Source organism: Lontra canadensis, unplaced genomic scaffold, assembly GCF_010015895.1.
Source record: "Lontra canadensis isolate GAN:19392208 unplaced genomic scaffold, GSC_riverotter_1.0 scaffold46, whole genome shotgun sequence".
Classification (NCBI taxonomy): Eukaryota; Metazoa; Chordata; class Mammalia; order Carnivora; family Mustelidae; genus Lontra; species Lontra canadensis.
Window position 1 is genome coordinate 8,310,980 of NW_022631040.1, and position 18,394 is coordinate 8,329,373.

The 18,394-nt window shown below is 35.3% G+C and overlaps 1 protein-coding gene across 1 annotated transcript in view; it reads right to left on the bottom strand.

Annotated features, from left to right (window-relative positions):
* USH2A (usherin) overlaps positions 1-18,394 on the bottom strand; it is a 678,599-nt gene that overhangs the window by 172,062 nt on the left and 488,143 nt on the right. Inside the window, exons 47-48 of the mRNA XM_032872913.1 lie at positions 14,724-14,922; positions 11,593-11,761 (exon numbers count right to left, since the gene is read on the bottom strand). Coding sequence (XP_032728804.1) covers positions 11,593-11,761; positions 14,724-14,922 — 368 coding nt within the window. The remainder of the gene's footprint in view (positions 1-11,592; positions 11,762-14,723; positions 14,923-18,394) is intronic.

An 18,394-nucleotide genomic window follows, 5' to 3' on the forward strand; every position in this document is an offset into this window, starting at 1 on the left:
TTTATGAGGTCAGCTTTGCCCTGATACCAAAACCAGACAAGACAATTTAAGAAAAAACAAAGCAAAAACTACAGACCAATATCCCTTATGAAAATTAATGTAAAAATCCTAACAAAATGCTAGCAAACTGAATTAAAGAGAATATTTAAATGATTATCCAACATAACCAAGTGGAATTTATTCCTGGAAAGAATGCAAAGATGGTTCAGTACATGAAAGTCAGGGTGATATACCATATTAACAGAATGAATAAAGAAAAACACAAGATTACCTCAAATGACGTAGCAAAAACACTTGACAAAATTCAACACTATTCTATTATAAAAACATTAAATAAACTAGGTATAGAAGGAAACTACCACAACACAAAACAGAGCATATATGAAAAACCCACAGCTAACATTATAATCAACAGTAAAGTTTTTCTCCTAAGATCAGGAAGACAAGGCTGTCAGCTTTTGCCACTTCTATTCAACATAATATTGGGACTTATAGCCAGAGCAATTAGACAAGAAAAAGAAATTAGGAACATCCTAACCAAAAAGGAAGGAGTAAAATTATCTCTGTTTATAGCAATGCAATTTTATATGTAGAAAACCCTAAAGATTCCACAAGAAACCTGTTAAGACTAATAAAAGAATTCAACAATTTGCAGGATATAAAACCAGCACGTAAAAATTAGTGTTTCTATACACTAAACATGAACAATCTGAAGAGGAAATTTTTTATAAAAAGTAATTCCATTTACAATAGTTTAAAAAATACTTAAGAATAAGCTTAACCAAGAAGGTGGAAGACTTGAACACTGAAAACTACAAAATGTTGATGAAAGAAATTAAAAAAGACACAAATAAATTTGACATCCCATGTTCATGGATCAGAAGATGATACTGTTAAGATGTCAGTACTACCCAAAGTGATCTACAGATTCAATGCAATCTCTATCAAAATCCCAACAATATTTTTTGCATAAATAGAAAGTCTATCCCCAAGTTGCAATGGAATCTCAAGGACCCCAAATAGCCAAAACAATTTTGAAAAAGAACAAAGTTGGAGGTCTCACACTTCCTCATTTCAAAACTTACTATAAAGATACAATCAATGCTACAAAGATACAATTAATAATCAAAATGGTGGGGGCACCTGGGCGGCTCAGTGGGTTAAAGCCTCTGCTTTCGGCTCAGGTCATGATCCCAGGGTCCTGGGATCGAGCCCCGCATTGGGCTCTCTGCTAGGCAGGGAGCCTGCTTCTCTGCCTCTCTCTCTGCCTACTTGTGATCTCTCTCTCTGTGTCAAATAAATAAATAAAATCTTAAAAAAAATAATCAAAATGGTGTGGTCCTTGTACAAAGACAGACATATAGACTGACGGAATAGAATAGAGAGCCTAGAAATGAAACTACAAAAATAACCAAATAATTTTCAACAAGGGTGTCAAGACCATTCAATGATGAAAGGACTATCTTTTCAACAAATGGTCCTTGGAAAAATAAATATACACATGCAAAAGAATGAAGTTGAACCCTTACCTTATATCATGTACAAAAATTAATTCAACATGGACCAAAGACCTGAATGTAAAGATAAAATTACAAAATTCTTAGAAGAAACATAAGGGGAAATCTTCAAGACATTGGACTTGGCAATAATTTATTGATTATGACATCAAAAGTACAAGGCAACAAAAGAAAAATAGATGTATTGCACCTCATCATAATTTAAAAGTGTTATGCATCAAAAGACATTACTGACTGTATAAAAAGGCAAACCATAGGAGAAAATATTTGTAAGTTATATAACTGATAAGGGACAAACACCCAACATTTCCAAAGAATTCCTGTGACTCAGCAACGAAAACACAAACAACCCATTAAAAAAAATGGCTAGAAGACTCATATAGATATTTCTCCAAAGAAGATGTACAGATGGCCACTAATCATATGGAAAGATGTTGAATATTTTTAATTATTAAGAAAATGCATATCAAAATCGCTATGAGATACTACTTCATAGTCAGAAAGAACAGCTATTATAAAATAAAGAAACAGAAAATAATATGTTACCAAGAAATTAGAGAAATTGGGTCTTCTGCATATAATAAACTTGCACATTATTGTGGGGAATATAATATAGTATAGCTTCTGTGAAAAACACTAAGGCAGTTCCTAAAAAAATTTCACACAGAATTTTATGATCCCGGAATTTCACTTCTGAGTATAAAGTTAAAAAAATATATGCAAAGCAGGACTCAAACAGGTATTTGTACACCAATGTTCATAGCAGTATTGTTCACAAAAGTCATAAGGTGGAAACAATCCAAATATTCATCAGTAGATGAATGGACAAAGAAAACGTGGTATATCCATACTATGGAATGTTATTCAGTCTGAAAGACAAAAGAAATTCTCACATGTTTTAGAATACAGATGAACCCTGAAAACATATTAAGTGTATGTGAGTGTATATGAAGTGTATATGAAGTACGCAGAGTAGTCAAATTTATAGAGACAGAAAATAGAATGGTCATTGTCAGGGGCCAGGGGCTAGGGACAACGGGGAGTTAATGTTTAATGGAAACAGAGTTTCAGTTTGGGAAGATAAAATGTTCTGGAAATGGTGGTGGTGGTGATTGCACAACCATGTGAATATACTCAGTGCTGCTGAAATATGCACCTAAAATGGTGAAAATTATAAATTTTGTTATGTATACTTTACTACAATAAAAAAGTCCAGATCTATAAACAGGAAACATAATTCCATGCCTAGTTTCAGAGACCGCTTAGCTACCATTAGGAATACTCTGTTCTCAATGGAAGTCAAGATTTCAATAATTCCTTGGAAATCAGAAGATAGGATAGTAGACAATGTCTTCTCTCTAAATTAGAAGAACTTGATGAGCACTTGGAAGATACTTTGGCTCATAAAAAAAGAAAAAATGGATCAAATTAATAGATTTTCAGATTAAGCAATTAAATAAAGAAAGAACAAGGACATATCCATGTCTAGTCTACACAAAGATGAATGTCAATTTGTAAGGAAAAGGGACACTGGAAGAACATTTGCTCTACTTTAGCTAGAAAGAATCAAAAAAGGAAAAAGACAAACACTGGCTGGCATAAGAACCTCTTTCTGTGAAAGCAGCTGTTCTGGTCAATCCATAACTGCCTTTGCCACACAAAAAAGGAACTTTTCATGCAGTGGTAGAAACTGAAGTTTTCATATCTAATTGATATTGGGGTTACACTATTATAAATTCTACTATGTTTCTATCATTCCTTCCTAGGAATAACCTGTCTCAGAGGTAGACATTTCAAATACATTCCAGACTCTCCCTTTGTCTTTGTCTTCTCTTTAATCAACATACTTTTCTGCTAACTTTGTATTTTTTCCACTCTGGTGCATTTGATGGGAGGAGATCTGCTTTGTTAATAGGATGCTAGTACTAAATGTGTATACATAAGTCTGTTTCTTGAACTCCCACCAGAATCCTCAGCCTATAATTTGATGATGGCACAGGCTAACTACCTAATTCCTGATGACTTCATGATCTACATCTCAGACCTTGAATCTGTCTTCAACAGTCACTGGGGCAAGGACAGTTTAGATATGGGATTCATAGAAGAGGCTAAACCCTTAAAGGTCTCTATAAATCTGACTATGTCCTTCTTGAAACTGGCTAAAAATTCACTAAAAAACAAATGGTGGTTGTTGAAGAAAATCAGGTCCATTGTACCCACATAACTCCAGAAAAGACTTCTTATTCCCTATTGTAATCCTTATAATATCTTATTCATTCCATCCAAAAAATAAATCACTTGTATACTACTTTGCCCAAGATTTAAGGGCCATTAACAAAATTGTGCTTCCTCACTTCCCATAGTTCCCAACCTAATACCATCCTCTCTCCAGTCCCTGAGACAGTTGCTTAGAGTAATAGATCCATGGGTAGCAGGTTTTCATATATTCTTGCACTCACACTCCCAGTATCTTTTTTTATTCACTTGGGATAATTATGCCCCAAGAGTTTACAGAAATGCCACTTTAATTTTCATAATTATTTTACCATAGCATTAGAGTGATAAGCAGAATATGACCTCCCAGAGATGTCCATGTACTAATCTCTGGAATCTGTGAATATGCTATGTTAATGGCAAAAGGGGATTAAAACAGCCTGATGGAATTGAGCTTGATAATGCTATGTGAGAAAGGACTGACTACTATCGCAAGGCTGGAAGATGGTAGGAGGCCCCTAGGCAAGGAATGTGGGCAGCCTCTACAAGTTGGAAAAGGATTCTTTAAGGCAGTCTGGCTTGATACACTATTTCTGACCCACTGAGACCCATTTAGAACTTCTGACCATGAGAAATGTCAGGTAATAAAATTGTGTTGTTTTAAGCCACCACGTTTCTGGTAATTTGTTACAGGAGCCCTAGGAAACTAATACACTAAAGATACTTGGGTTCCGCTTTAAAACACCACTCTTACACAATGTGTGGATGATCTTCCGTTATGTTCCTGTGAAAGCTTGACAAATTGATTCTCTGTATTTGTTGACAGTGGTAGCACGGAAATGACATAGTTTCCAGGCATCTGTGTTTTCAAAACAAAGCGCATTTCCTAGGGTCTGGATTTGAAACTGTGAGGTCATGCAAAATAGAAAGTCTCTTTCTCTTTAAAGGTTGGAAGCTATTTGTGACTTCCCTAGTCAATTGCTGAAAGCCAGCTTAGATAAAGGATTGCTTGGTCTCTTAGAATCAACAAGAATCAATGAGGATTCCTGGGCTCATAGGATCTCAATGTCCATTAGACATTTGATTCTTAGCTTTTATGAACTGGTTGCCCTTTAACAGAATTGGATGAAAATGGACACACCTGAGTCTTTGCTCTAGAATAATTCATAAGAGACTATCTCTTGTCACCTACAGGGTGCCTCTTAACCTCATGTACTCTAATGCTCCCCAATTGTTATCAACCTTTCCTTCTATTTGCACATGAAAGCTTTGGGGGTTCTAATTCCAGAAGTCAGAGAAATCAGAGACGTAAATTTCCCACTAATATTACTTAGTTTAAATAACCTAATGAAGGTCAAACAACGAATAAGTGAAAGAAATGAGATGTGAAACCAGGAAGTTTGACTCCAAAGTCTGTCATTTTTATCCACTAGTTACTCAGCATCAAACCAGCAAACCCCTATACGGAATTTTCTTTTATTAGAATATGATCATATACTTTATTACCTGAAATAACGACCTTAGTCTCTAACTGGGACATTTTTGCTTGCTTTCTTTAAATAGGAATCTTCAATGTAATTTTAATGGAGATAAATTTTCTTTCTTTCTGCTCTACCAACACGCCAGAAAAGCATATTAAATTACATGTATGAAGTCATCACATTATTATATAATACAGTATCTCTAATGGATCAATTTAATTTTTAATCATACAAATTTCAATCTCCACTAACAGAGTGACTTGATCTTGTTCCTATGTCTTATTTTTCCTATTTATAGAATAGAAATAGAATTCTAAGGCATATGACTTCAACATTTTTTTTTAAGATTTTATTTATTTATTTATTTATTTATTTATTTATTTATTTGACAGAGATCACAAGTAGGCAGAGAGGCAGGCAGAGAGAGCGGGGCGCAGGCTCCCTGCTGAGCAGAGAGCCTGATGCGGGGCTCGATCCCAGGACCCTGGGATCATGACCTGAACGAAGGCAGAGGCTTTAACCCACTGAGCCACCCAGGCGCCCCTCAACACTTTTTTTATTAAAAAAAATCACCCATTTAAAATTGACCTATTGGGGTGATGCATAATTCTATGAATTTTAACATAAAGATACAATTAGGATACAGATGAGTTTCATCAGCCCCCAAAACTCCATACTATTCTTTCAGTCACGCGCTCCTCTCACCCATCACCATTGGCAACCACCAATTTGTTCCCCATGGCCACAGCTTGTCCTTTCACTGTCATATAAATGGAATCTCCCAGGACATAATTTTGAGCCTGGCTTCTTCCTTTTCCTTTCCCTTTCCTTTCTTTTCTCTTCTCTTCTCTTTTTCCTTTCTTTTCTTTTCCTTTCCTTTCCTTTCCTTTCCCTCTCTTTCTTCTTTCTTTCTTTTTCTTTCTTTCGTTCGTCCGTCCTTCCTTCCTTCCTTCCTCCCTCCCTTCTTCCCTCCCTCCCTCCCTTTCTTTCTTTCTTTCTTCTTTTTTTCTTTCTCTTTCTTTTTCTTTCTTTCTTCCTTTCTTTCTCTTTCTTTCTTTTAGATTTTATTTATCATTTGACAGAGTGAGAGCACAAGCAGGGGTAGCAGCAGAGGAAGTGGGAGAAGCAGGCTGTCCACTGAGCAGGGAGCCTCATGTCTGGCTTGATCTCAGGACCCCGGGGTTATGACCTGAGCTGAAGGCAGATGCTTACTGGACTGAGCCACCCAGGAGCCCCAAGACTGGCTCCTTTCACTCAGCATAGTATCTTTCTGGTATTTATTAGTAGTTTGTTCCTTTTGATTCCTGGATAGTATTCCTTTGTGTGGATACACCACAGTTTGTTCCTTTACCCACTGAGGGACATTTGAACTATTTCTGGTTTTGGGCAATTATGAGTAGAACTGCTATAAACACTTGTGAGCAGGTTTTTGTGTAAACACACGTTTTCATTTCTCTAGGGAAATTACCGAGGAGTGGGTCAGGGCATAATCAGATTTCTCTCAACGTACGAAATCCTGGAATGTAGGGGACAGTTGGCTTAGTTGACAGTCTTTAAAAGGACCTTTTTTTTTTTTTTTTTTTTAAAGATTTTACTTATTTGTCAGAGAGAGAGAGAGAGCAGAAGCAGGGGGAGCAGCAGGCAGAGGGAAAAGCAGGGTTTCACTGAGCAAGAAGCCCAATATAGGACTCCATCCCAGGACATGGGATCATGTGGGATCATGATTTGAGCCCAAAGCAGATGCTTAATAGATTGAGCCATCCAGGCATCCCTTTTCTTCCTTCCTTCCTCCCTTCCTCTTCCTTCCTTCCTTCCTTCCTTCCTTCCTTCCTTCCTTCCTTCCTTCCTTCTTTCTTTCTTCTTTCTTTCTTTCTCTATCCTTCCTTCCTTCTTTTCTTCCTTTCTTCCTTCCTAAGGAATTTACTTATTTATTTGTCAAAGAGAGAGAGTGAAAGGATCCTAAAACATGGTTTGCATAAGCAGAAGGAAATTCTAATTTTTTCTTCTACTAGAGGCCAAAAAAGGACGAAAGACCTTATTGTGAACAGTAAAGTTACTGTACTTGTTACATTCCTCTGGGTAAAAGGATTTTGAAATTTGGTCTCAAATGTGGGTGCCATATTTTTTAAATCTCCACAGCCAGAGAGCAGTGTATCTTCTTGGCAAACTTTAACATAACAAACCGCATGGTAGAGGGGCAGCATAGTTAGCTAAATATCATTTAGGACAACTGTGGGTTTAGAAGAAACATAGTGTGTGTGTGTGTGTGGTGGGGGGGGGATATATATATTGGGGAAAGCCAACATTTTTTAAAGCCAGTTTTGAGGATAGCAAATATTAATTAGTTTAGATATTTTCTTATTCAGTCACTGACAGAAGAAAATGCTTTATAAAAAGAGATGTGGATTATATCAATGAGAACCAAAACTGATCCTTTTTCCCTCAAAAAAGGTCTATTAGATGTAAGATACAAGGATCAGTCACCTTCTCATTAACCTCTCAAAATGAATCTATTCCACGACAGGCCTGAAAATGTTTTCTCTCTAAAAGCTACATTGCAGTCTTCACAGTTAATTGTTATTCTTATCAAAGAATGACCCACATTAACATTTAGCTTGAGGTCATTAGCATATTTATAAAAAAAGGGGAGTGGAATAAGCATTCTTTCCTCTGCCACTCTTTGTTGTAGAGTGCTATAAAGGAAAGTTGTGAGAAAAATACGAAGTAAATATTATTAACTAATATTTCAGACTTATCTATAAATATCAAAATGCCTATATCCATCTTAGCCTGGAACTGACAGAATACCGATTGAATTTTAATTGCATTTAGATACAAGATGGTTTGGGGTCACTATGCTTTCTTTCTTGATGTAAACAGTGTTAAAGTAGTTAACAAAGACCATTGGCTGAGGATAGAGGTCACAGTATAATCTCTTCATTTAGGTACACTGAGATTAATGATTGCAGCAAAACACTCTCTTTGATGATCCCATGAGATTGCATTTTTTTTTCCTTGACACTACGGTAGGCATTCTAATACTGTGAAAAATGAACTACTTAAAAGGAATCCAGATATGGACGATGCGCAACAGTTTGGAAGTTATTGAAATGTTTGAGGTTTGAATGAGCATGTATCATATACAGATCATGAAGGTTTTGAAAACTCTTGCTTCAAAAATTACTTATTAAAAAGTTTTGTATAATGTCAATAAATGACTTTTGGACTTTCACGGCTTATTTTATCTTAAGGAAAAAAGAGTTAAGTTTATTTGAATTTTTTTTTTTTTTTTTTTTTTTTTTTTAAGAAAGAGGGAGAGACTACAAGGTCAGGGAGGGGCCCAGGAAGCAGGAGAGAGTCTTAAGCAGGCTCCAGTGCTGAGCATGGAGCCCAACGCAGGGCCTGATCCTACAACCTTGAGATCATAACCTGAGCCAAAACCAAGAGTCAAGACGCTCAACTGACTGAGCCATCCAGGAACCTCGGAATTTTTTCTTTTAATTAGACTGTTTTCTTAGCTTGCAATCTGACACTTGTGTTAGGATTGAGAAGGGTGAAATGCAAATCTAAGAGTTAGCAGACATGATGGATACAACCAATGATTTTTCATCAATGTTAAGGGACAGAGAATATTTTCTCAGTTTCAACAGTTCACTGCAAATCATAATATCAAAAATTTTCATGAGACTTGGTAATAAAACCACTATTATTTAGTTCTATGTTAGAATTAGAGAAAAGCCTGGTATGGTCCATTAGTCTAAACAACAGGAAAGAAAACAACAGAACATGCCCATCTCATCTATTTAATTATATTTTTCAGGGCAACTTTTTGCAGGGGAAAGAATATAGGAAATGTAGTAGAAAATTCCCAAAGTGTAAACTATTTTGAGAGAGTAAAGCATTTGGCAGAGTTTGATTAGTTGTTAACACGATAATTTCAGGATAAAGAAGTTATCCTTTTCTACAAAATCCTTATTTCCAACACCATTGTTTTTTCTCACTTGGAAAATCTAGTTGATTAGGAGTTACTTAATTATGAAAGTATTTTTGCAAAAGAATAAGAACAGCATTGCTATAAAGACAGATTTGTCTATTAGTATTAAGGAAAAATTATGAAGATTAGAGAGTCTCTGCCTTGAATAAACTTGCATATATTTAATGACCTTACCTTCCGTTTTTGCTCTAGTATTTTTACAAAAGAGATTTCTCTCTCACATACCTTGGATACACATATTTATGCCAAACACAAAGGTACACTGAACAATAACCTGAATTAACTGGATGTTTAACATAAATTCCTAGTTAAACTAGGTATCCCGAAGCATTCAGCTTTTCTTGGACATCTTCTCTTTATCTCATATCTGTTTTCTTTGCTTCTGAAGACATAGGCATTAAACTTAGGTGGTAGGAAAAAAAAAATCTGTATTGTCAATGGCTTTCTCAGGATAAATAGTAACTGTCAGTGGCAGTAATGAAGAGGTTTAGAAGTCTGAAATAGTCACTTTAAAAACTATGTTAACATATATTAACATATTTTGGTTTATAAGAATAAATATTTGACTTTTTCTTTTTCCCCCATTGTTTTGCTTCTTCGAGTCCACAGATGAGTGAAATCTATGGTATTTGTCTCTCTCTGACTTATTTTGCCTAGCATTATACTCTCTAGCTCTATCCACTGTGTTGCAAATAACAAGATTTTATTCTTTTTGATGGCTAAGTAATAATCCACATACCACATCTTCTTTATCTGTTCATCAGTCAATGGACATATGGGCTCTTTCCATAACTGGCTATAGTTGATAATGCTGTTATAAACATCAGGGTGCATAGATCCTTAACTATAGAAAACAAACTGGAGGGTTTGCTGGAAGGGAGGTCGGGGGGAGCATGGGTTAAATGGGTGGTGGGTATTGTATGAGTACCAAGTACATACAAGTGACGAGTCACTAAATTCTACATCTGAAACTAATATTACACAGTATGTTAACGAATTGGAATTTAAATAAAAACTTGGAAAAAATAATAAAGTAAATAACAGATTCAAAAAAAAAGGAGTAAGCCGAGTTGAGCATGGATTTTGGAAAGACATGCGTAGATCTGCCCATCAGCTCTTCCACTCCCACCTCTCCGAATCTGGCTATGTTATCAATCCTTCCTGAATCTGTTTCCTTATTTATAAACTTTAGATAAAATACCAATATCCTACAGTTGTGGACAGTATATAAGGTGTCATATGTAAAACCTTTAAATACAGAGCCTGCCAGAGACTTTGTGTTTTATAAATACTAAATGTTATCATCTTTATTCTCAATTGTATAAGTTTTGTGTAGTTGAAATGTGGACAGTGCACATTTGGTCACTCATAACAAGAAAGAAAATGGGGGTGCGAGGAGGGAAAAATCTCTCTTTGCTATTCTTCGCAGCGACCTTCCTTCTGCCCTACCACAGACAGTGGACTAGTCTCCGATAAATGGAATTTGTGTTTTAATCCATCCAGGGACAATGCATGTATAGTCCAGAATAGAAATGGAGGAAATGAAGCCATGGGGTGGAACACTTAGAAATTCACAGAATTTATGGTGAAAATGCTTAGCCATGGGAAGAAATAAAGTAAAAAATAAAGGGAGTTACCAGGTCTTGATAAGTTTCCTTATGTGGCAGATACCATAAGTCCCTTGTATTCCTTCTCTTTTAGAACCTACCTAGTCTTGCTTAGACTTCAACAAAGCTGAAAGAAGAAATGATATTTAAAAGCAGGCGGCTGGTTATGTGTTAGTCATTCAATTTTTGTTGAGGAGGTGCTTGAAATAGTTGATGGGCATGAGTCATGGGTTGGCTTTTTCAGGTTCCCAGACTACTGATGTAAGGGCCAAGGGCAGCCACCCAAGATGGCCCACTCTGGCATGAAGATTTTTTTAAGCTAAAGGCAATCGAGACCATGAAGGCTGAAGAGAAACTTTTGCCCCTCCCTTAAATACATAGAAGAATCCAAATTGGCTATCTTTCCCAGAATAAGGATTATTAGCAGAGATAAATTTCATCTGAGTGACCCATCTGTATGGCAGGGCGAACAACTAATTACCAAACATCTGCTTTTCTTCTTGTTGCTCTGTGAAATACATTCCTTTCCTCTGATGTCCCAGGTCCCTACCCCCTCCCCCTTAGTTCAGAATGACACATAGACCTCATTTTGCCTGACTGTCCTCACCGTCTTTGGAATTTCATTGTTTGTGTGGATTCCTGGTAGGCACATTATTAAATCTGATTTTCTCCTGTTAATCAGTTCTCTGTCAATTTGGTTTTAGTCCAGCTAGAAGGTGCTTGAAGAGGACAGGAATTCTTGCTCTCCAACACTGAGCACACTTGGAAATGATCCTCACCTGGTAGAATTCTAGTGTAATACCCAGAGCAGCAGTGGTGATCTGTTTGAGCCTCTTGTATTCGGCCGCCACAACAAACTGCAGTTGAATTCAAAACGAATGGGATATATTTCTCTTCACAGCACTGGTGCCCAGGCTGGGGGTCGTAGAGAACTCCATTACAGCAAACCTGAAGGTGGGAATTGGAGTTAAAGAAATATCAGTTTAATTAAAAGTACTAGACCGTCATATCTCATGTGATACAATTATACTCTAGTCGCCCTTGACCTGAGACCAAATGTAGTATATTAATGATAAAAATTCAAAAGTTTGAAAAATGCATTTTCCCAGTATCATTTAAATTTTATATATGCTATGATACAATGTAGCTTTTTTAGACTTCAAGCATGTTTTGTGCTCTGTTATTACACTCTATAAATATGAATTCTCTTTTGAATGTCAGTGCTCCCAATGTAAAGAGGATTTAGAATTATAAGTGAAAAATTGTCTTCATATTTCTGTTTTAATTTTAATCAGTGTTTAATTTGAAAACACATTTATGGAAACCTCTCATCGATCTTTCCTTTTTTTTAAATAAATAGCCTTTTCCTTATAATTTATATGATCACTTATTTACAAACTCAATTTTCAGACAGGGTAATCTCAACAGACTCTAACATTTACATCTATATATATATATATATATACACACACACACACACACACGTACACACACACACATATATATGACATATACATATATATATGTATATGTCATAGGCCACCATATTAAAAAAAGAAATTTATATGGAAATTAATTTTGAAAAGCCCTTTTAATGATGTGTCTTTTTCCAGGAGCTGTGAAGAAATTATGTGCTTGAACAATCAAATAATTATTTGCATGCTCACTTGAGGTCTGAGAGACTGACATTCTGTATATATAACAAATCAAATGCTAAATAGTTGCTGAAATGTAGCCTCAGAACCTACACTTGGCATAAGTCACGTAAATTAGATAGAAGCTTCCTGTGGCAGGCAAAATCAACCACTATTTAGAGGTGTTTCTCTTTTTCCATTTTGCACATTGCTATTTCTAGCTTGCACCAACTCGTGAATCAAGCTCAATATAAAGCAGCAGAACGCGGGCTAAGTCTTCAAACACCACTAGTGTAGTACTTCATTCATTTTTCAAAAATTATCAAAGAACAAAGAAATAGGGCTCTTAAATTCAAAGTTTATCCCCTCAGGTAGCCATGCTAAATCAACTGTGATAAATTTCCTTTTCTGTATTTAGTTATTAGCAGTGAGGATTCAGAATTTGTCTCATGCCAGAGATAAACTGGGTGATCCTTCTCTTTGATGCCATACTCTGTGTGAAAAGTAAATTTGAAATTATGTCCCATGTTTAAGCCTTAAGCAAAAAAGTGTCATTTTTCTTGTGGAATCTTCACTGGAATGTTTATTTAGTGTTGGTGCATTAGAACTGGTTCACTCCCATCTTTCCACTGCCATTCTCAGGCTCCTTTAGCCACATGAAACTTGTGAATTTTTTCTAGTGCCCTTTGGTTCAGATCATTGGTGGGTCTCCAAAGTGATATGCTCAAGCAATTATTTCTCTTGGGAGGTCTCCACATAAACAGAATTATTTCTTAATTTCTAATTCAAGTTTCAAGTTAGCTGTCTCAGAAAACATAAACGGAAATTTCAATAACTTGAGTTGATAAATGTGTACCTAATATCTGAATAGCCTTTTCCTTGTTCTATAGTTTTCCTAAAGAAAGTCTATAGTGTAGTGATTCTCAAAATACAGTTCCTGGAACAGATGCAAAGGCATCACCTGGGGACATGTTAGAAATACAAATTTTCACACTCCACCTAAAATTTACCAAATTTGAGTTTCTGGGGGTGGGACCTGCAATCCATGTTTTAACAAGCCTTCCAGGTCTGATGTTCACTGGGGTTTGAATACATGGTAAATTTTGCATATGTATTTCTAGTCCTCCTGATATTGTGGTGATTTAGCCTAAAAATTCTTAGTCTCTTTTCTGTCTCTTTCCAACTTCTCACCCAAGAAATATATATTCATAGTTAACTCTAAACAGAAATTTACAAACGATTGCTTTCTCTTGAGATTTTAATTGACTTCCTTTATTCTCTTTAACTGTCAATACCTGTGTATGTCCTTAATCCTTAAAAAGAAAAATAAGCCTTTGCTTAATGCATCAAAGATTTCTTTCTTTCTCCCAGAGAACATTTTTTAATGGGCAAATTTATTCCAGAATTTTTCCCTTCAAAAATCCTGAATTTAATTTTATTTTATGGAGGTATGTTCATCAGATAGTGTACATTTAATGGCCTAAAATAATGTAAAACTTAGGCATAATGGCAATTCAGGAGCCTATGTACCAAAAAAAAAAAAAGTATAGATAGTAACTGCTAGATTTAAAACATTTCTTAGATGATAGCCACTGCTTGGCCAGTGTCAGCTGTAATAATTTGTATTTTGATCCATATTGCTTCAACCACTCACTTCCTTAATTACTGTGTCTTTTTGCAGTGAATCTTTTGAATTTAGTAACAGCTTTAGTACATTAAATGTGCGATGTTGTTGTTGACAAATAGGAACATTATTTCATTAGGTGAAATCCTACCTTCAAAGTAAGGATTCTCTGCATCATTTGTCAATAAAAGCCATTTGCAAACTCCTCTGTCTGGCTGTGTTATTGATCTGATTCCTAAACTGCAACTAATATGAACATTAATCTGCAAATGGCCATAATTTTAAAATATTTCTGCCAAACCATGGAAGGTCCTGCTCACATTTACTCATCAGTGTCGTGTAAACTAACAGCCAGTTGTAGCTGAATGGATTTGTTGCAAGGAAAATTCAAGTCATTCAATCAAATACAAATTCGGGAGTTCCTTGCCATTTCAATAAACTAATATTTCCTGTGAAGATGATAAAAAATGAGAAGGCTAAGATGTTCATGAGGATGAAGGGTTTTTATAAGCATTTTTCTTTTCCTTGGGGTCTTCCTGATAGACTAGTGGAAAAATTGATTATGACATATCATGCTTTAAGAAGCAAGTGATTTCACCAGGAGTGTTTAGTGAGAAAAACGTATTTCACTGACTCATATGAAAAGATATACCTTAGATTCAGGAGAATAGCACCTATGTCCACAGATGGTTTTAGGTTTTTGACACTTCACTGCCTTGCAGAGCTTGCCCCTGTGGTCCTTTCTTAAATTCTGGGTTTTAGGGCATGAAAGCCATGTTTTACGTAAGACATCATATCCGAGAATGATACCATTTGGCTTCCCTGGAGACATCCAATCAACTTGAAGGGATCTGTAATGGATAGAATAATCAATACTTCTGAAAAGATAACATTTAACATCACTGCTCTCAGCCTCATGTACTTTCAGTTAATCTCCCAGACTGGTCAAAAGGTCCATTTTGTCACCAACTTCTTAATTAAGAAGCTGAAGCAAAAGAATATATACAACTACCATACAATATGTTTAGAGAATCAGTGAAAACCATGTAAGCTTTTGGGAGGATAACACATGACAAGAGTCCAGTGATCTCCCACTTTAAACCACAGAGTCAGGAGAGTACCACTGTTTTGGTTAATCAGGAAAACCAACAGGAAAATTTGGTTGGACAAGGAAAAGTAAGACACAGGTAATATGAAAAAGTGGTAAATAAGGTGGAAATTAGAACATGTTACAGATCTCATCTATACTTAAAATCACCATCTCCTTTGCCTTCCTTTCCCAGCTCACACATAGCTGTTCATAGATTTGTAGCTAGAAAACCACAGTGGGGGTCTCTGAAGGTTCCTAGGCAACTCCAGCTTTCTTGACACAGCCATCAACTGCCCCTTTTCCCTTTCTGCTAAACATGATGTCTCCAACTTCAGCAATCAACTTGCAGCCACTTGAGAAAGTTCATCAGAATGTCCAAGAGAGGCACCATGATATTTGGTACAGGTGAACCAATACCAGCCACAATTTATAATCTCTGGAACTATTTACTTAAGCCTCTGTTGTTGGGTGTCTTTTTACTTGCAGCCAATATAAATGTGCAAATTGGCAAAATCTTATTATCAGTGGATAAACTTACCAACTGGTAAAAAAAAAATCAATAAATTTATTATTTATAAATTATATCATGATAAACTAAATATAATATCCTTCCAAATATACTTCACTTAGACATATCTTGATATTTGACTAGTATAAACAGATAATAATAATTTTTAAAAGATTATTTATTTATTTATTTGAGACAGAGAGAAAGAGCATATGAGCATGAGGCGGGGGGGCGGAGAGGAGAGTGAAAGGGAGAAGCAGCTCCTCAGTGAGCAGGAAGACCTACATGGGGCTGGATCACAGGCCCCTGAGATCATGACCCAAACTGAAGGCAGAAGCTTAACCTACTGAGCCACCCAGGAGCCCCTCTAATAATTCTTTAAATATCATAGTTGGACATGTTTTGTGGCAAGAAATATAGAAATTGGGAATTCCCATAACAAATATGTTTACATCATTGTATTCTACGGGATGCCTGATTCTTAAAAGTAGAGGAACAATTTCATTCTAAATATAAGTATACTATTCTGGGGGGAGGTTGGTATACAATAAGGGCATAGTATTCAGCTAAAACTTTATTGCAGTCTCAATGATCTATTAATATTTCTTTTGTTGAAATAAATGAAATCATAACATTAAGCTGTCCACTAGGAATCAACTCTGAATAAGATGATTTGCTCTCATGTTAATGTTATAGAACTTTAATTTTGCAGTTAGGACTACTTGCCAGAATGATACAGCCTAGATGACTCACCATACTATCTTTAGCATTTTTAAAATAAGCTCTATAAGCAGAATAGTTAAAAATTTTAATAAAGTCGCAGAGATTTGGATATGACATATTCTTGAAATTTATTTAGCATGGCAAAGGAAGCCTTCCTATTTTACATGGAAATGTAAAATAATAATTACTTTTATTCTCATTATTTTCAAAAAAAAGGGTAGAACTTTGACATTCAAGATTAATTCTATTTTTATCATTCTAAAATTTCCAACTATAACAATTAACCAATTACAAACAGTTATCAGGCACTTTTACATAGAAAACTTTCCAGTTGGTACTTTGGAAGAGAGCAAGCACACATAAGCTTAGTCCCTATACTTTAAAGTTCTTACAATAAAAATCTTACAATAACTTATGTGACCACTTTTCTGCCATTGTGTTAAGTGGTATTTTTCTTATACCTTTCATTTTAAGAAGAAATGTGTCTTTACAGGCAAAATTACTGGACCCTATCAGAATTCCAAGTGACATCACATATTAGGAATTCAATTAAGCCCAAACATTTACATTAAAAAGCAGCAGTCAAGATAAACCTTGACATTTTAATAGACTGCTAAAAAAAAAAAAAAGAAAATCATTATTTCATTTTCTTGGGTGTACAAACATAACACATTCACTAATAAGACTCTGTAGATAGGAAATTAATGTCACCTACAAGAGAACAGTTTCATAGGTGACTTGTATGTCACCATTATTATTCTAAGGTCTTTATCCAACTTTCAAAATTAATTCCACATTTTCCAGATACCTCTTTTGTATTCACTGCATAATCAACCATAGGAAAGACTACATTTAAGTGACATTCAAGGGTCTGACTTTTCTACAAAAGCCAGTGAATTAGTAAAGTCTAGAAAACACCATGTAGAATACCACACCATTGTAACTTCTTCTTCTAGCAGAAAATAAGTGTGGAGTGAGACTACTTATATTTTTAGTGATAACATGAACAGTTTTGCTTTTGAGGATCTGAATCAGGTACAAGAAGATAAATGATCAAAGAAGAGTAACAAGTTTAACACCTATACTACACCTCTCATTAGAACCAAAGAAAATGACACGGAAAAACCTTTGGTTGCTGATTTGAAATGAAAGACATCTCTGAGAAATATGCACCACTATTATCTGGATTGATGGTTTCATTCCTTTAATGTTTAAGAGTAAAGTAGAAGAAACATTCTTATACCATAGGCATGAACATTAAATATCAGGGAAACAAACTGAGGCTTTTTGGTATAGATTAGTAAAGGCTGTATGCTCATGCAGAAAAATCAACCAACTGTAAGTCCTTGAATGGATTTTTTAGGTAGATTTGTTCATAAAGTCATGATTGGACTTTAACTCCAGAACACTAGGGACTAAAATTAAGCTACCTTAATAAAGTTTCGGATGAAAACCATTATATCTACACATATTTTGATACATGGATTCATTGATACTGTTCAGACATTTTAGTTGGAGTTATTATTTTTTTTAATTACATCACGTTGTTAGTAGATCTACTATTCTACTTCTGTTACTACTATATACTACTGTGGCCACCACCACAATAATCACCACTTTCAATTCTTAATTTGGGAAGTACAAAATAACATTGAGGATAGAAAGGAGTATGGAAAAAATCATTTCTTTATCACCCACCCTTATACAGATGAATATTAACATGTTACAGGTCAGACAGACTTTTTTATGAAGAATTAGGGTTTCCACTGGGACTCTTTAGCATTTTATTCTAATATTTTATTATCATTTTGTCAAAATGTTCTTGTTTGAGCCAAAGGAAAAAAAAATCTTCATATACTATGAGATATCAGTCTAGATTATGGATCTGGATTACCTGATCATGTTTACAAAGACTTTTTTCCCCTCTATTTAACTTGGTTATTTTTGTCAGTTATTTATGTAACACTTAAGGTCTTCCAGATTACGGCTATCGTAAATGATC